The sequence below is a fragment of the Apus apus genome, chromosome 1 (genome assembly GCF_020740795.1).
Source record: "Apus apus isolate bApuApu2 chromosome 1, bApuApu2.pri.cur, whole genome shotgun sequence".
Classification (NCBI taxonomy): domain Eukaryota; kingdom Metazoa; phylum Chordata; class Aves; order Apodiformes; family Apodidae; genus Apus; species Apus apus.
Window position 1 is genome coordinate 154013814 of NC_067282.1, and position 12616 is coordinate 154026429.

Genomic DNA, 12616 nt, shown 5'->3' on the forward strand with positions numbered 1-12616 from the left:
ACACAGCTCCTGCACCTGTGGCCAGGCAGCAGTAGTGCCAAAGTCCACTCAGGACTCTGCCTGTGGCAACACAGGAGCCCTGTCCTGCATCTAGAAGTACCAACATATCTCGCCTGAGGAACTTGTCCCCTTGGTTAAGTGGCAGCAGCCAGCTAAGAAACTTCTCTCTGCAGTCCAGCTGCTGGGTGGGAGATGGAGAGCAATGGAAAGTGGCAATGGGATGAAAAGAGGAGAGGAAACAAGACCAAGAGATGGGGCAGTGCCACATCAGCAGGGAGGTGCTGAGAAAGGCTCCCAGGGAGCAACATGGGGCTTTTGCAGGAACCTCCAGCACCCTCCAGGTCCACAAACACCAGACCACAGGTGCTCTGGGGAGCTATAAGCAGGACATCTCCCTGGAGGAGATCCCTGAGCTAGCTCCTCTTGTGACTAGTGTTGCTGGTGCACTCACACATCCCAGCCAAAATGGCCAGGAATAAAGGGGCAATGTGAGGGAGCGGGTCAAGGGCCAAAAGGAGAGATGTGGTTTTGCAACCCATGAAGGCTCAGAGAAAAAAGGAGGACATGTGAACTTGCGTCCCTAAAAGTGACCACATAAACCAAGCATGTGGGATGAGATGGGGTGGAAAAGCAAGCTTGGAGGGCACTGCTGAGGGAGTACCTCTGTTGGCATTAGAAACCAAGTCTGGCCTGTGTTGTCCCTCCCTGAAAACGTATCTGGCAGCATGATGGAAACCTGGGAAGGAAGGGGACTTGGTTTGTTATGAATGCCCCAGGTAAGGTTTTACACAGACATGCCTCATGGAGATGCAGGTGGGAAAACTGTTGGGAATCCTTCTGCATCAATGCTCCACAAGGTGCTCTGCACACTCCAAGCACCTGAGGTGCTCCAGCTGTACCAAGCAAGGTCTGCGAAACATGGAAAATAAATCCCCGGTACCCATTTTTTGTGTAAGCTAAAGAGAGAGCTAGTTTCTTCACACACCTGAGCAAAGCTCAGAGTAGGAGCAGAGTAATGTTAAAACTGTCACTCCCAGGTCACCCTCAGGGACTGGCATGGTGTGGCACCAGGGCGAGGGATGTGATGATCCTCTCCATCAGGATGCACCACACTGGGGTGGCAGCTGCCCCTTCCTACCACAGGCTTGGAGCAAACGGCCCTCCTGGCCTCTCACTTCAGAGCAGCTCTGGTGAGAGTGCCTGGGGCCTCAGCAGCCCCACCCTCCCCAGCCAAGGTGCAAGAGGGAGAGAAAGGTGAGGCACATGTTCTCTCGTGCAGAAGTGTGAAGAGAAACAGAGTGGAAAGAAGAGGGGAAGGAGCATGGGATGGACACAGACACTCTCACCACTGGCCCTTTCAAATGCTTTCTGACCATGAAAGCATTGGTGCCCACCATGGCATGAACTGTCAAGAGAGAAGTTTTGCTGGAGGCAAGGGGAGGGTCTGGTCCCACCAGCCCCAGCCATAGATGGGGAGTGGTGAGGGGCTGCTCAGTGAGGGCCCCCTCCTGCACACCCACCTGCCACACACGTCACATCCTGACCGGCTCCAGAAAGTGGGTTTTTTTTTGGTCTACCCTGAGCAGATTCCTCAAATGAAGGTGCTTTTCCTGGAGTGGGGAGAGGGTTGGGCTGGGGCAGGGCTGTGGGAAACCTGGCAGTCAGCACTCGTTTGCTCTCTCTGGAAAGAAGATTTCGCGGCATCTCTGGACGGTGTCCTGGGGGGACTGGACACTGTGTCCCACCGTGCGGGGATCATCATAGATTTCATAATCGTTTCCTCCCTGCAGGGGGATAGAAAATTGGGAGAACATTAGCAGGGTCTTGACAGAGCATCCTCATCCATGAATCTGCATCTTGCTCTGTCCTGTGATGAGCTGGGGTGGAAGCCAGCAGCTGGGCAGGCAGGGACCTGCTAGGAAGAGGATGACAGGGCTTTGCTGAACCAGGGAGGCAGAAGAGGCTGGGCTGGAAGCCCTGCTCCCTCCCTCTTGCCTCCCCTCTTTGGTGCCAGGGGGGGGAGCAGAAAGTATGGGAAAGGTCCTAGACCAGCAAAGCTTGTCCAGGAGCCTGGGGTTAACCCCTGCCAACTGTGGAGTTGATAGCAAAAGGTGGGGTGGGCCCGTTTTGGGGGCAGAGGTTGCCATCATCTGGAAAGAGCTGAGTGGATGACCAAGCTGGTCTGCAGCAGCAATGAAGCTTCATCCTCCACTGTTGTAAAGGAAAGGTGAGGCTGTTCCTACTGTTGAAAAGCCCTCTCCTAAGTGCTGGGGTCTCATGTTTTGGGTCCTGCTGGCTGCAGAGTGGCTGCCCCAATACTGAGTATGCTGAGGGGAGGAAAGCAAGGCTGGGGTGGACGTGCTGCCCAGCACAGTGAATCCAGGGCGATTCCTCTATGACCCAGCAGGCTGGCTGTGATCATGAGCCCACCACAAACGTGCTGCACAAGAGCATCTCTCCCCTTGGACCCACTGGAGGCCTGTGTCAGGACCTGTGACAGAGCAGCTCCATGCAGGAGAGAAAGTGGTGATGCCTGAGGTGAGGAGGGCATACTCACAGGAGTTGTCTCATTCCCAAAGAAGTGGATGGTGTCAAATCTCTCGTCATCCAGCACGTTCAGGCAGTAGCGCTTGTCCCAGCCCTCTGGGAAGACATCAAAGCTGATCATGCCACCTGTCAGCAGAAGGGAGAGCATCAGGCAATGCTGGTGGGAGCCAGCAGGATGTTCCCCCACCATGGGAAATGGCAGAAGTGGGGAGAGGGCTGGACATGTGTGGGGAGTCCCCCTGCAAAGAGCAGCCAGGCACCATCTCTGCCTTGGTGTGCCTCTCCAGCATCTGGCTAGGACAGTGGCAGATGCTGTTCCTATGACAACAGGCTGGAGTGACATCAGCAAAGCTGGGGTGACATCAGCACAGCTCCCCTGACTGCAGGCAGGCAGGCAAGCAGGAACCAGAGGGCATGCAGGGGGGGATGCTGGGGTTGGAGGACCTAAGAGTCTATTGGGGGAAGATCTGGGGTCACACCGTGCAGAAAGCATCAGCATGTTGTGTGTCCCAATGGGGGACAATGCCCTCATGAGACTGAAATCACTCTCTCTCCCAGGCTCCTGCATGGACATCGCTGGCCCTTCTACAACCACTGCCCTGATTCTCCTTAACCCTACAGGGACTGGGACCTCCCAGCCTGCTGCCCACGCAAAGCAAACCCCACACAGCTCAGGGGTCCCAGCTGGCCACACTGCAGGCCCTGAGCAGGCTCTGCATGCTGACCAAAGACCTCACCATGGAGGTAGCCAGGAACTCATTGAGATGACTGAAGCACAACCCTGGCCTGTCACCTCTTACCACAAGAGTCAAGTGCAGGTTGCCAACATCTAGAGGAGCACCAAGGCAGATGGGGCAGATGTACCTGCTCCCAGAGAGCAGGCATGTGCCTGCACATGGACACCTGCAGCCACCAAGGGTTAACCAGCTTCCCAGCCCTTGCCCTGGGTCCGGGCAGAGTGTACCCCAGCACTGTGCTGCCTTTTGGGGTTGCATGGAGGCAGCACCTTCCCCATCCTCTCGAGCTGCCCTGCTGTGTGCACAGGCTGCAGAGCCAGTCCCTTGTCCCACCACTGCCACAGGTGACACACTGCTTTCAAAACAAAGCCAGCAGCTTAGGGTATGTGTATGTTCAGGTGTAGCTCAGAGCCCAGAGCAACAGGGACTTGAGCTGGGACATGCCTCTCTGGGCCAGACTAGGTCTCTGCTCCTCTTGGCTTCAAGGGGGCCTCCCTGCTTCTTCAGGCAATGTACTGGGCCACCAGAAATCCTGGAGCCTGACACGCTCCTTCATAAAACATAACCCCACCCCTCATAGGAAGAGAATGAGTAGTTTGGGGGGATGGTTCCTGCAGCAGAAAAGGCACCGATCCCCTGGCCTGTTCAAACACATATGTCCTGATGCCATGCTTCTCTCTTCTCTGGCTGGTAGAGGTGTCCCCGTTGGTTTGGGATTCTCAAACCAAAACAAGTGGAGCCTAAGGAGCCAGGGATGGAGCCTATGTGTCCAGTTCAGGGCAAAGGATTCACTACTGGACAGGATGCCCCAGGCAGGGCACTGTGATACAGACAGGAGCAGCTGTCCTATGAGCTCAGGGATGGGGATGCTCCCAGGCTGACAGCAGGAGCTAAACTTGGTTGCCTTCATTAAAATCCTCCTGGTTTTGTATCCAAAGCCATTTACCTGTGAAAAATGCTGCATTTTGCTGTGTTCTGGCCTTCTAAACAGAGCCAGGAAGCAAGAAGGGGCTCCTGATGCCAGCTGGAGAGGGCAGGAAATGAAAGGGAGAAAAGGTTGTGTGGAGGACAGCCAGCACTGTCCCTTGCCCAGGCAGAGCACAGGTCTGGGGGGCTGCAGGGAGAATTCCTACCACCTCTGAGGCTTGTGTCCTCCACAGCCTAGGACAAGGCACGCAGAGCCAGCTTGGCACAACAGCCCCATTTCTGCATGTCCCTGTTTTTGGATGCCTGACCTGAGACACTCCACATTTTCTGTGGAGGAGCAGGGGGCCCACAGATCCCCTTCTCTTTATTCTTTTATGCAACAGGCTCTTCATGGCAGCTTCCCAAAATCAGAGGAGAAAGACCCATTGTTCTGCTCTTGTCCCCTGTGCCTGCAAGGACACAGTAGTGGGGACACTGTCTTTCTCTGCTGTGACAAAGCGTGTGTCAGTGCTGTGGGCACCACAGAATGCCCCTGGCACGATGCTGAAGGCAAGAGGAGGCCCTCAGGAGGAAAGTCCTTGGAGAATCAGAGAGCCAGACCATCAGAACTGGCTCATGCTGGGTGCAAGAGTGGAGCCATTTGCCACCTCCCAACCTTGTCACCCCCTTGCTCTTTGGCTGGGCTGCCACACAGCATCTTCCTATCTCACACATACCCTTCTGCTCTGTGGAGGGTCTTCTTCCAGTCTCAGATCCACTACTTACACATCCTCTTCTTCCTCCCTTTCCTGGCCAGACCCCCAGGCTTGCTCAAGCCCATCCCTCAGTTCTCATCTTCAGTAAGCTGGAGGTAAGAGTCACCCCAAGAAGTGGCCCTGCAAAAGCCCATGGCATGGAGCTGCAAACACCATGCCTCTCTGCAGCTCTTCCTCCAGGAAGAAAAGTGTTTCCTGTGTAGCCAACTGTCCCAAAAAAACCCCAAAGTCCTGCCTCATTCCTTGAGAGGAGTGTGTATGCCTGGAGCTCTACTGGCCACTCAGTTGCTGATGCTTGAACCAGAAGAAACCACCTGGGCAGGGGGGTGCTTGGCAGAACTAATCAAAATAGGGCAGGGATAACATCTTGGAACAGAAACGTGCCTGTCTGGCTGATTCTCTTGGAGGCCAATCTGCAGCATGGATTATTGCCTGTTGTCACCCTGCCATGGATGTGAATGAGTCCGCCAGGACCCCTTGTGCTCTCCCTGGGGTCTCCATGCCTCTAGACAGAAGAGCCAGGGATTCCCACTCCCCTTCCCAGCATTTTTTGGTAACACGGAAACATGGTAAAGTGGCTAAGACAAAGCCAGAGAAGCCCTCTCTGCTCACCTCGAGAGAAACGCAGGCCTTTGCCAGCAAACTCCCTCTGCAATGCTGCCACAAACTTCTCCCGGATCCGCTCTTTCTGTGAAGGAGAGGAAAGGGAAGAAAAAAGGGTTTGAAGAATGAGATGTTGACAGTCCACTGGAATCCACTGTAAGCAGTCTGCTGGGCAACTTTGGCTTATTGCTCTGTACCCTTCCCACCTCCTTCAGTTTCCCAGAAGTTCAGCTCATAATCCAAAGTCTCCAGCTTTGCTTAAAAAGTCTTGCAAAGTTGGACTGATCCCTTAATCCCAACAAAGCTCCCCTAGGCAGAAACTGCTGTGAGCATGGGCCAAGTGCTTCAGAGATCTGCCCAGCAGATCCACCATGGCCCTCTCAGTCTGGAAAGCCCATCAGTTCCAGCTCTGATGGGGTTGGGAGAGTGGAAGAGAGAGGACAGCTGCTGGGCCATCTTTAGTTGCTGAAAATGAGGAAACACCCAATTAAACAAGCGTGTTATTCCCTGGGACTCTCCCACAGCGTGTTCCTGACCCCCGGCCCTGTCTGCACTGTGTTGCGCCTGCTGGTCTGGTGCACAGCTTGGAACCAGGCTCCTTTCTCCTCAGCGTGAAAGGGAAGCAGGTAAGGCCTGAGTTCTGCAGTGGTGCAAAACCAGCAAAAATGTGCAAACCAGGCAGAGTCTGGGCTGCCTACCTTGTCCAGCTCAGAGAACTCGATCCGCTCCTCTGGCGTGCAGCTGCGTCCGATGGGGGAGATGTTCAGCATCCCATTGCGAAACTCAATGAAGGTTCCTCTGTGGGCGGGCAAAGGCACAAGGTTACTGGGGAAGGGAGAGGAAAAACAGACCTTTCCAAGGGAATGGCTGCTCGATGAGGCATGCAGTCTCTGCAGGGATGTCCAGGAGGAGAGAAGCCATGCCCACACACAGGTGCTTCACACCAGGCAGAGACCAGGCATCAACAACTCTGCTTAAGGTCTCCAAGGAGCTCATAGTTTTACAAAAACAGACTGTAAGAGAAAAGGAATAAACAGTTCCTTTGCACCCTGGGGTCAGGCTGGAAGCAACTAGCTTAGGTAAGATGATAAGAAAGTTTTTCTAATGCAATAACTGCAAGGAAAGCTATTGTCTGGACTGGACCAACCTCCTGACAAGACTGTGGTGTCTCCTCCATTCCTGGAGGATTTTAAGAAGCAACGGGTGGGTTGGGTGAAGCTGGCAGTACCTGGGGGCAGTGGGATGGCACAGGTCAGTGTAACTCACTTCTGCTGCCCGGCAGCAGGCTGAGGAGCAATCAGGACCGTCTCCTGGGACACAAATCAGGACCACCTTGTGAGACCCGCAGGGCATTTTTATCTCCTGTTTGTCCCCTGCACCTTTGACTGCAACTCTTATCTAAGTTTGCAGGGACAGGAACCAGTTCTTGCTTGCCACCCTCACCTTGCACACACTCTGCTGCTTCCTGAGGGGGCTGGTTCGAAGCACTAGGCAGGCAGAAAACTGCTCCCTTCTTTTCTCTTTGCTGTTCGCTTCGCATAGAATCATAGAATCATTAAGGTTGGAAGGGACCTTAAAGATCATGAAGTTTATCTCAATACCAATTATCACTTTGGAATAGCTCACAGAAGGGTCAGACAGGTACCAGCCCTCTTGGGGCAGAAACAAAACAGGGGACAGCAGCACTGCCAATTCAAAAATAGATTGCAGCTCTTGTGGAAACCTAGCTGGAGCAGGGAGACTCCCCCTCCCTCTCCAGCTGAGGAGCCCTGAGTCCACTGACCCTCTCATGTCCCACTGTTTCTCTCTGATGAAGTAAGTGCTCATCATTCTGAGTCTGGAGGAAAAACTCTCCACCTCCTGTTTCATAACGCAGTGAAGAACATTACAGGGAACAGACACATGAGCAGCCATGCCTGCAGCCTCAGAGCAGCATCGCTGCAGCACCAAGGGTTTGGTGGTTCACAGCCCAGGCCAAGATTCAGGGGATGTGGGTTAAAGTCCTTGCTTTGCTAGAAATCCCATAAGCTTAAATCCACAGAGGGACTTGGAAGCTGAAATCTTGCCAGGCTGTTGGGTAACCAGAGAGCAATGAGGCAACCAAACAGCCTTGAGGGTTGTGAGTCCCAGCCCATACCTCTGGGGAAATGTTCAGCTGTCAGTCCATGGAGACACCCTGGCCTCTCTCACCAGCCCTCTTGTTGCCACATGGTGATTCACATCAGGCAACTATTCTGGATCACAGTTTAGCAACTTTTACCAGCTTAATTTTGACCAAACAGCTCACCTGCTCAGGTTCGTTGTGCAAACACAAGGAGAGAGCAGGAACAAACCAGCTGGGGCAAGGGGAGGGCCAAGCTGCTGCTGCTGTCAACAGCAGAGCTGGATCATGCCAGCTTCAGGCATTTGTGAAACCAGTCTGAGGGATGGTTTGACACTGCACCAGGCTGGTTTAACTGCAGGCTGCCTCTAAAAGAGGTCCTCCTGCTCTTCCCTTCCACCTTCAAGCCATCTGTTCCCTTTCTCTCCTTTCAGGGCAAGCCAATCCAGTGGAAAACTACCCTTTCCTTTCTTGGCAGTGTCCTAGGCTTCCTCCAGAGGTGTACCAGCCCAGCTCACCCTATGGCTGCTGGATCTCATGGCAGAAAGCAGATGGGAACACAGGGCCCGGGGCAGAGCAAGGCCAACCCTATTACCAGTGATGCTGAGTGACACCGGGTTAGAAACAGTGTGAAACTGTGTGCTCAGGCACTGGACTTTCTCACTTAAGAGCCATTGTTCATCTGTTTGGAAACTCATACAACCAATTATTCCAGATTCCCTGACCAGTAACGAGCTGGTACCATTGTCTTAAATGAGATGCAAGCAGTGGCTGTACCCTGATCCCCAGGGAAGAAAATCCGAGGGGCAAAAAAGCAGAACAAAGACCCTCCTCCATTATTTGCCCACGGTGCCCAGCTCAGTGGGACAGTAATCCTACACAAGATTAAGATAAAACCTGGAACAAGCCAAGGTCAGTAGCTCAGCTGTTCTTAGGAGAGATCTGGAGCCCAGAGCTCCCTAGAAATCAGTGATATGACTGACACTTGCAGGGGCTTGGGACATTACCGTTTCTTGGGCAGCTTCAGCAGCGCCATGTAGTTGAGACAGAAGTTGATTAGATCTTGCAGCAGCTCTTCCCCTAAGTGGTCCTGAATGGCCTGTGGAAGAAGGGGGAGTGAGGAAGATGCCTGACCTCCTGTGGAGCCCACCTGAGAACATGACCTGGAGGAGAGGGACAATCAGACCTGGCATTTGGGGAGAAGAGGCTGCCCATCTGCCTGGGGCCAGGCACTGCTCCCCACAGTGTGCAGGGCACAGGGAAGGAGAGGCATGGCTACATGGGAGCTGGACCTACCTGCTTGGAGACCAGCTGCCCGTTCTTGTATTGCACTGTGCCATTCTCTGCGAAGACGTAGTCAAACTTATCAATGACTGAGGAGGGAGGAAGCAAAAGAGGAAACATGAGTAGTGCCTGGGCCGAAAGGACTGGGCTCAGGACAGAGTGGTTCCTTTCTACCTTCCTTTCCGTGCCTCCTGTGCTCCACGAAGAGCCACTGACCATCCTTGCTCTTTACAAACTGGTCAAGAAGATTATCTTCTGCTCACAGGTGGGGAGCTGACGCGCGGGGAGGGGAAATGACCTGACCGAGGTCACGGGCTGAATCACTTGCAGGAGGAAGATAAGGGCTCCAAAATGTCAGGCTTTCAGCCATGTGCGTGCTTCCCTGTTCTCTCTCCTCCCCTCTCCACTGCCAGGGCGCCGGGGCCGTGCAGTTCCTGGTTACCTAACTGCAGCCCCTTCTGCAACCCGGACACACAGCGCTGCCGACTCAGCAAGCAGCTCCAGCCGGGAATTTCTCGGCCTCTCTCCGCCACCGAGGCAGGAGGCAGATGCCAGCCGTGCTTGGCATCCGTGCCGGAGAAGGAAAACACGGCGGAGCGAGCGGGGGCTGCCCCGTCGCCCTCCTGCTCCCTTCCTCTACCCCACGTCCCTGTTCGAACACGATGAGGGACCCTCCGAAGACTCTACCACGGAGCAGCAAGCGGGGGGCAAAATTTGCAAGGGGCTCCTGCCCGCCGAGGGGCAGAGGGAAGCTGTCAGAGCCCAGAGCTCGCAGGAACCCGACGCCGGAGCCGGCAGCGGGAGCATCGCTGCCTGCTCTCGGCAGCGGGAGCCGAGCCTGAGCCCGGCCGGCTGCCCCGGGGGCAGGGTTAGCACACGGGTGACCCCCGGGAAAGGGAAGGGGGAGCCCCACCGGCCGCACCTCACCTTCATCCCCGTCCCCCAGCTGCTCCGCTATCTTGGCGTAGTCGGAGCCTCCCACCACGCCGATGAGCACCCTCTCCCGCAGCTCCCGCAGGAACGCGTCCACCTCGGGCTCGATTTTCTGGAGGGGAAGCAGCGGCTGAGACCGCGGGGAACACACGCGCACACACACGCACGCTCCGCCATGCTGCACCCCCCCTCCACCTCCCCCAGTCTACACCCCCGGGCCGACCCACCTGCCGAGCCGGCGTCAGGGTCCCGTCCACATCGAAGAGGCACAGCACGCGCCCCCGCGCCGCCGCCGCCATCCCCGCCGCAGCCTCGGCCTCCGCGGGCGGGCGGGAGGCGGGACCGCGGGGCGGGGTGTGCGTGCGTGTGTGGGTGTGATGGCGGCCGCGGGGACGTGCGGGGCTGCCGGCGGGAGGGAGGCGGCCCGAGGAGCCAGAGGCTCCGGCCTAGCCAGCTCCTCATCGGTGGTTGGTGCGGGGATGCCTACTCCGGATACGAAGGCTTCGAAGCGCGTCTGTGATGCTGGGGAGTGAGGAGAGGTGCCTGCAGGGATTCGGGTGGCTCGATCGGCAGAAGCCCAAGGGCTCCTCTCCCAGCCGGCAGAGCTGTGAGCTAAGGCTCCGAGGACTCTCAAAAGACAGCCGTGGGCTCAGATACGCTGATCTCCCAGGGGTTCAGGAGTGCAAACCTTTATTTTTCATAAGCCGCGACATGGTATGAGGATGAGACTTCCCACTGGATGGAAGAGGATTGGTGTTGGGAAAACCTGCCCGCTCACTCCTGCTGCGGCCCTGGCGTTGTAGCAGCACTGGGTTCTTGATGTAGCCCAACCTGCCCTACGGTCTTCTCTCCTGGCTGCTCCCACCCGGAGCTCTCTTGACTGGGAGAGACCTTCCTGCTCCCTTCTTGCGTTGACATTACTCTGGACATCCCAAAAGCAGGAGCTGCTCTCCCCGGGCTCAGGTACTGCACCGCAAGGCAGCAGTGCCACCTCGGGGCACTTCCCAGAATTGGGAAGTCGGCTAAAATTCAGCTCAGCGTTCACATTTTGCACTTCTAAGCTGCTGCCGGGTTTATGCTCCCAGGAGAACATTCCAACACTTACAACTACCTGCTGTGCTTTCTCCAGTTCATTCGTCACGCTGCTTTAGAAACCCAGTTTGAGTCAAAAGACGGCTCCCAGCACGCCGGCTGCCATTTGGCATCAGCTGGTGAGGTCTTGTGCCGCCTTCGTTTCCCTGAGAGCAGGAATCTGCCTTTGGGTGAAGCTTGTGGCCCTGTGGAGCTGTGCTTGTTCCTCCCCTCTGGGTTAGCTCTGACAACAGGGCTGCTGCAGCTATGCCAGTTATTTAATACTTCACACTTTAACCACTCATGGTGCTTTCCCTTAATTGCCGCTCTGATAAGCAGCAGCTGTCATTATGAAGAAAATCTGTTACCAGCAGCAAGCATTTTGTTTGAAGTTTAGAAGGTAAATGGCTGTGTTGGCTTACAATGTGCTGTCTAGAGCTGCCATTAAGGAAAAGGTTTTCCTTTTGTACATGTTCCCACATATTTTATGTGGGGTTACTACTGGTACCTGATAGCAAACTAGCACCCCGTCTGAATAACACAGCCCAAAATGACCACCATCACAAGTCTTTGTTGAAGTCCCCTTCTGTTACAAGGCCTCTTCTGTGTTACACTGATACAGACTGTTACACAAACAGCAAACTGTGTGGTTTGGATGGCACTGATAAGCATTCAGAAGGCTGAATTAATTTATTCCCCAGAAACAGGTATTTCCCCTGCTCCCTAGCAGCCCACTGGCAGAGTCACGATGGGCAGCACCACACGATCCTTGCCAATATCCCCGCTGTGGCTCCGGAGGAACCCAGGCACCAAGACTGCTTCCTGAAGATGTTTGGTTTTTTTCCTTTTGAAAGTAGTAGCATCAAGATGATCTGTTGGATCAAGCACTGGCTGGATGGTCAGGCCCAAAGAGTGGTGGTCAATGGAGTCAAGTCCAGCTGGCAGCCAGTCACATGTGGTGTTCCTCAGGGCTCAGTGTTGGGACCATTTCTGTTTAACATCTTTATTGATGATCTTGATAAGGACATAGAGTGCATTATCAGTAAGTTTGCAGATGACACCAAGCTAGGCAGGAGTGTTGATCTGCATGAGGATAGGGAGGCTCTGCAGAGAGACTTGGCTAGATTAGATTGTTGGGCTAATGTCAATGGTGTGGGCTTCAACAAGGCCAAGGGCCAACTCCTGCACTTGGGCCACAACAACCCCATGCAACACTGCAGGCTTGGGGAAGTGTGGCTGGAAAGTGTCCGGCAGAAAAGGACCCGGGGCTTCTAATTCACAAGTGGCTGAATACGAGCCAGCAGGGTGCCCAGGTGGCCAAGAAAGCCAATGGCATCCTGGCTGGTATTAGAAATAGTGTGACCAGCAGAAGGAGAGAGGCGATTGTCCCTGTGTACTCAGCACTGGTGAGGTCACACCTGGAGTATTGCATCCAGTTTTGGGCACCTCAATTCAAGAGAGATATTGAGGTGCTGGAGCGAGTACAGAGGAGGGCAATGAAGCTGGTGAGGGGCCTAGAGAATAAATCTTATGAAGAACCCTTGAAGGAGCTGGGAATGTTTAGTTTGAGGAAGAGGAGGCTGAGGGGAGACCTCGTCAGTCTCTACAACTACCTGAAAGGTCATTGTAGAGAGGTTGGTGCTGGTCTCTTTTCACAG

At 54.8% G+C, this 12616-nt stretch overlaps 1 protein-coding gene across 1 annotated transcript; it reads right to left on the minus strand.

Moving 5' to 3' along the window:
• Positions 1 to 276: 276 nt before the first annotated feature.
• PMM1 (phosphomannomutase 1) lies at positions 277 to 10209 on the minus strand. Its single transcript, XM_051634716.1, has 8 exons — positions 10115 to 10209; positions 9882 to 9999; positions 8967 to 9043; positions 8678 to 8769; positions 6268 to 6367; positions 5579 to 5654; positions 2558 to 2673; positions 277 to 1784 (listed from the first exon to the last, which is right to left on the minus strand). The coding sequence occupies exons 1-8, from the start codon at positions 10184 to 10186 to the stop codon at positions 1662 to 1664; spliced, it is 774 nt and encodes a 257-aa protein (XP_051490676.1). The 5' UTR covers positions 10187 to 10209; the 3' UTR covers positions 277 to 1661.
• Positions 10210 to 12616: the final 2407 nt, after the last annotated feature.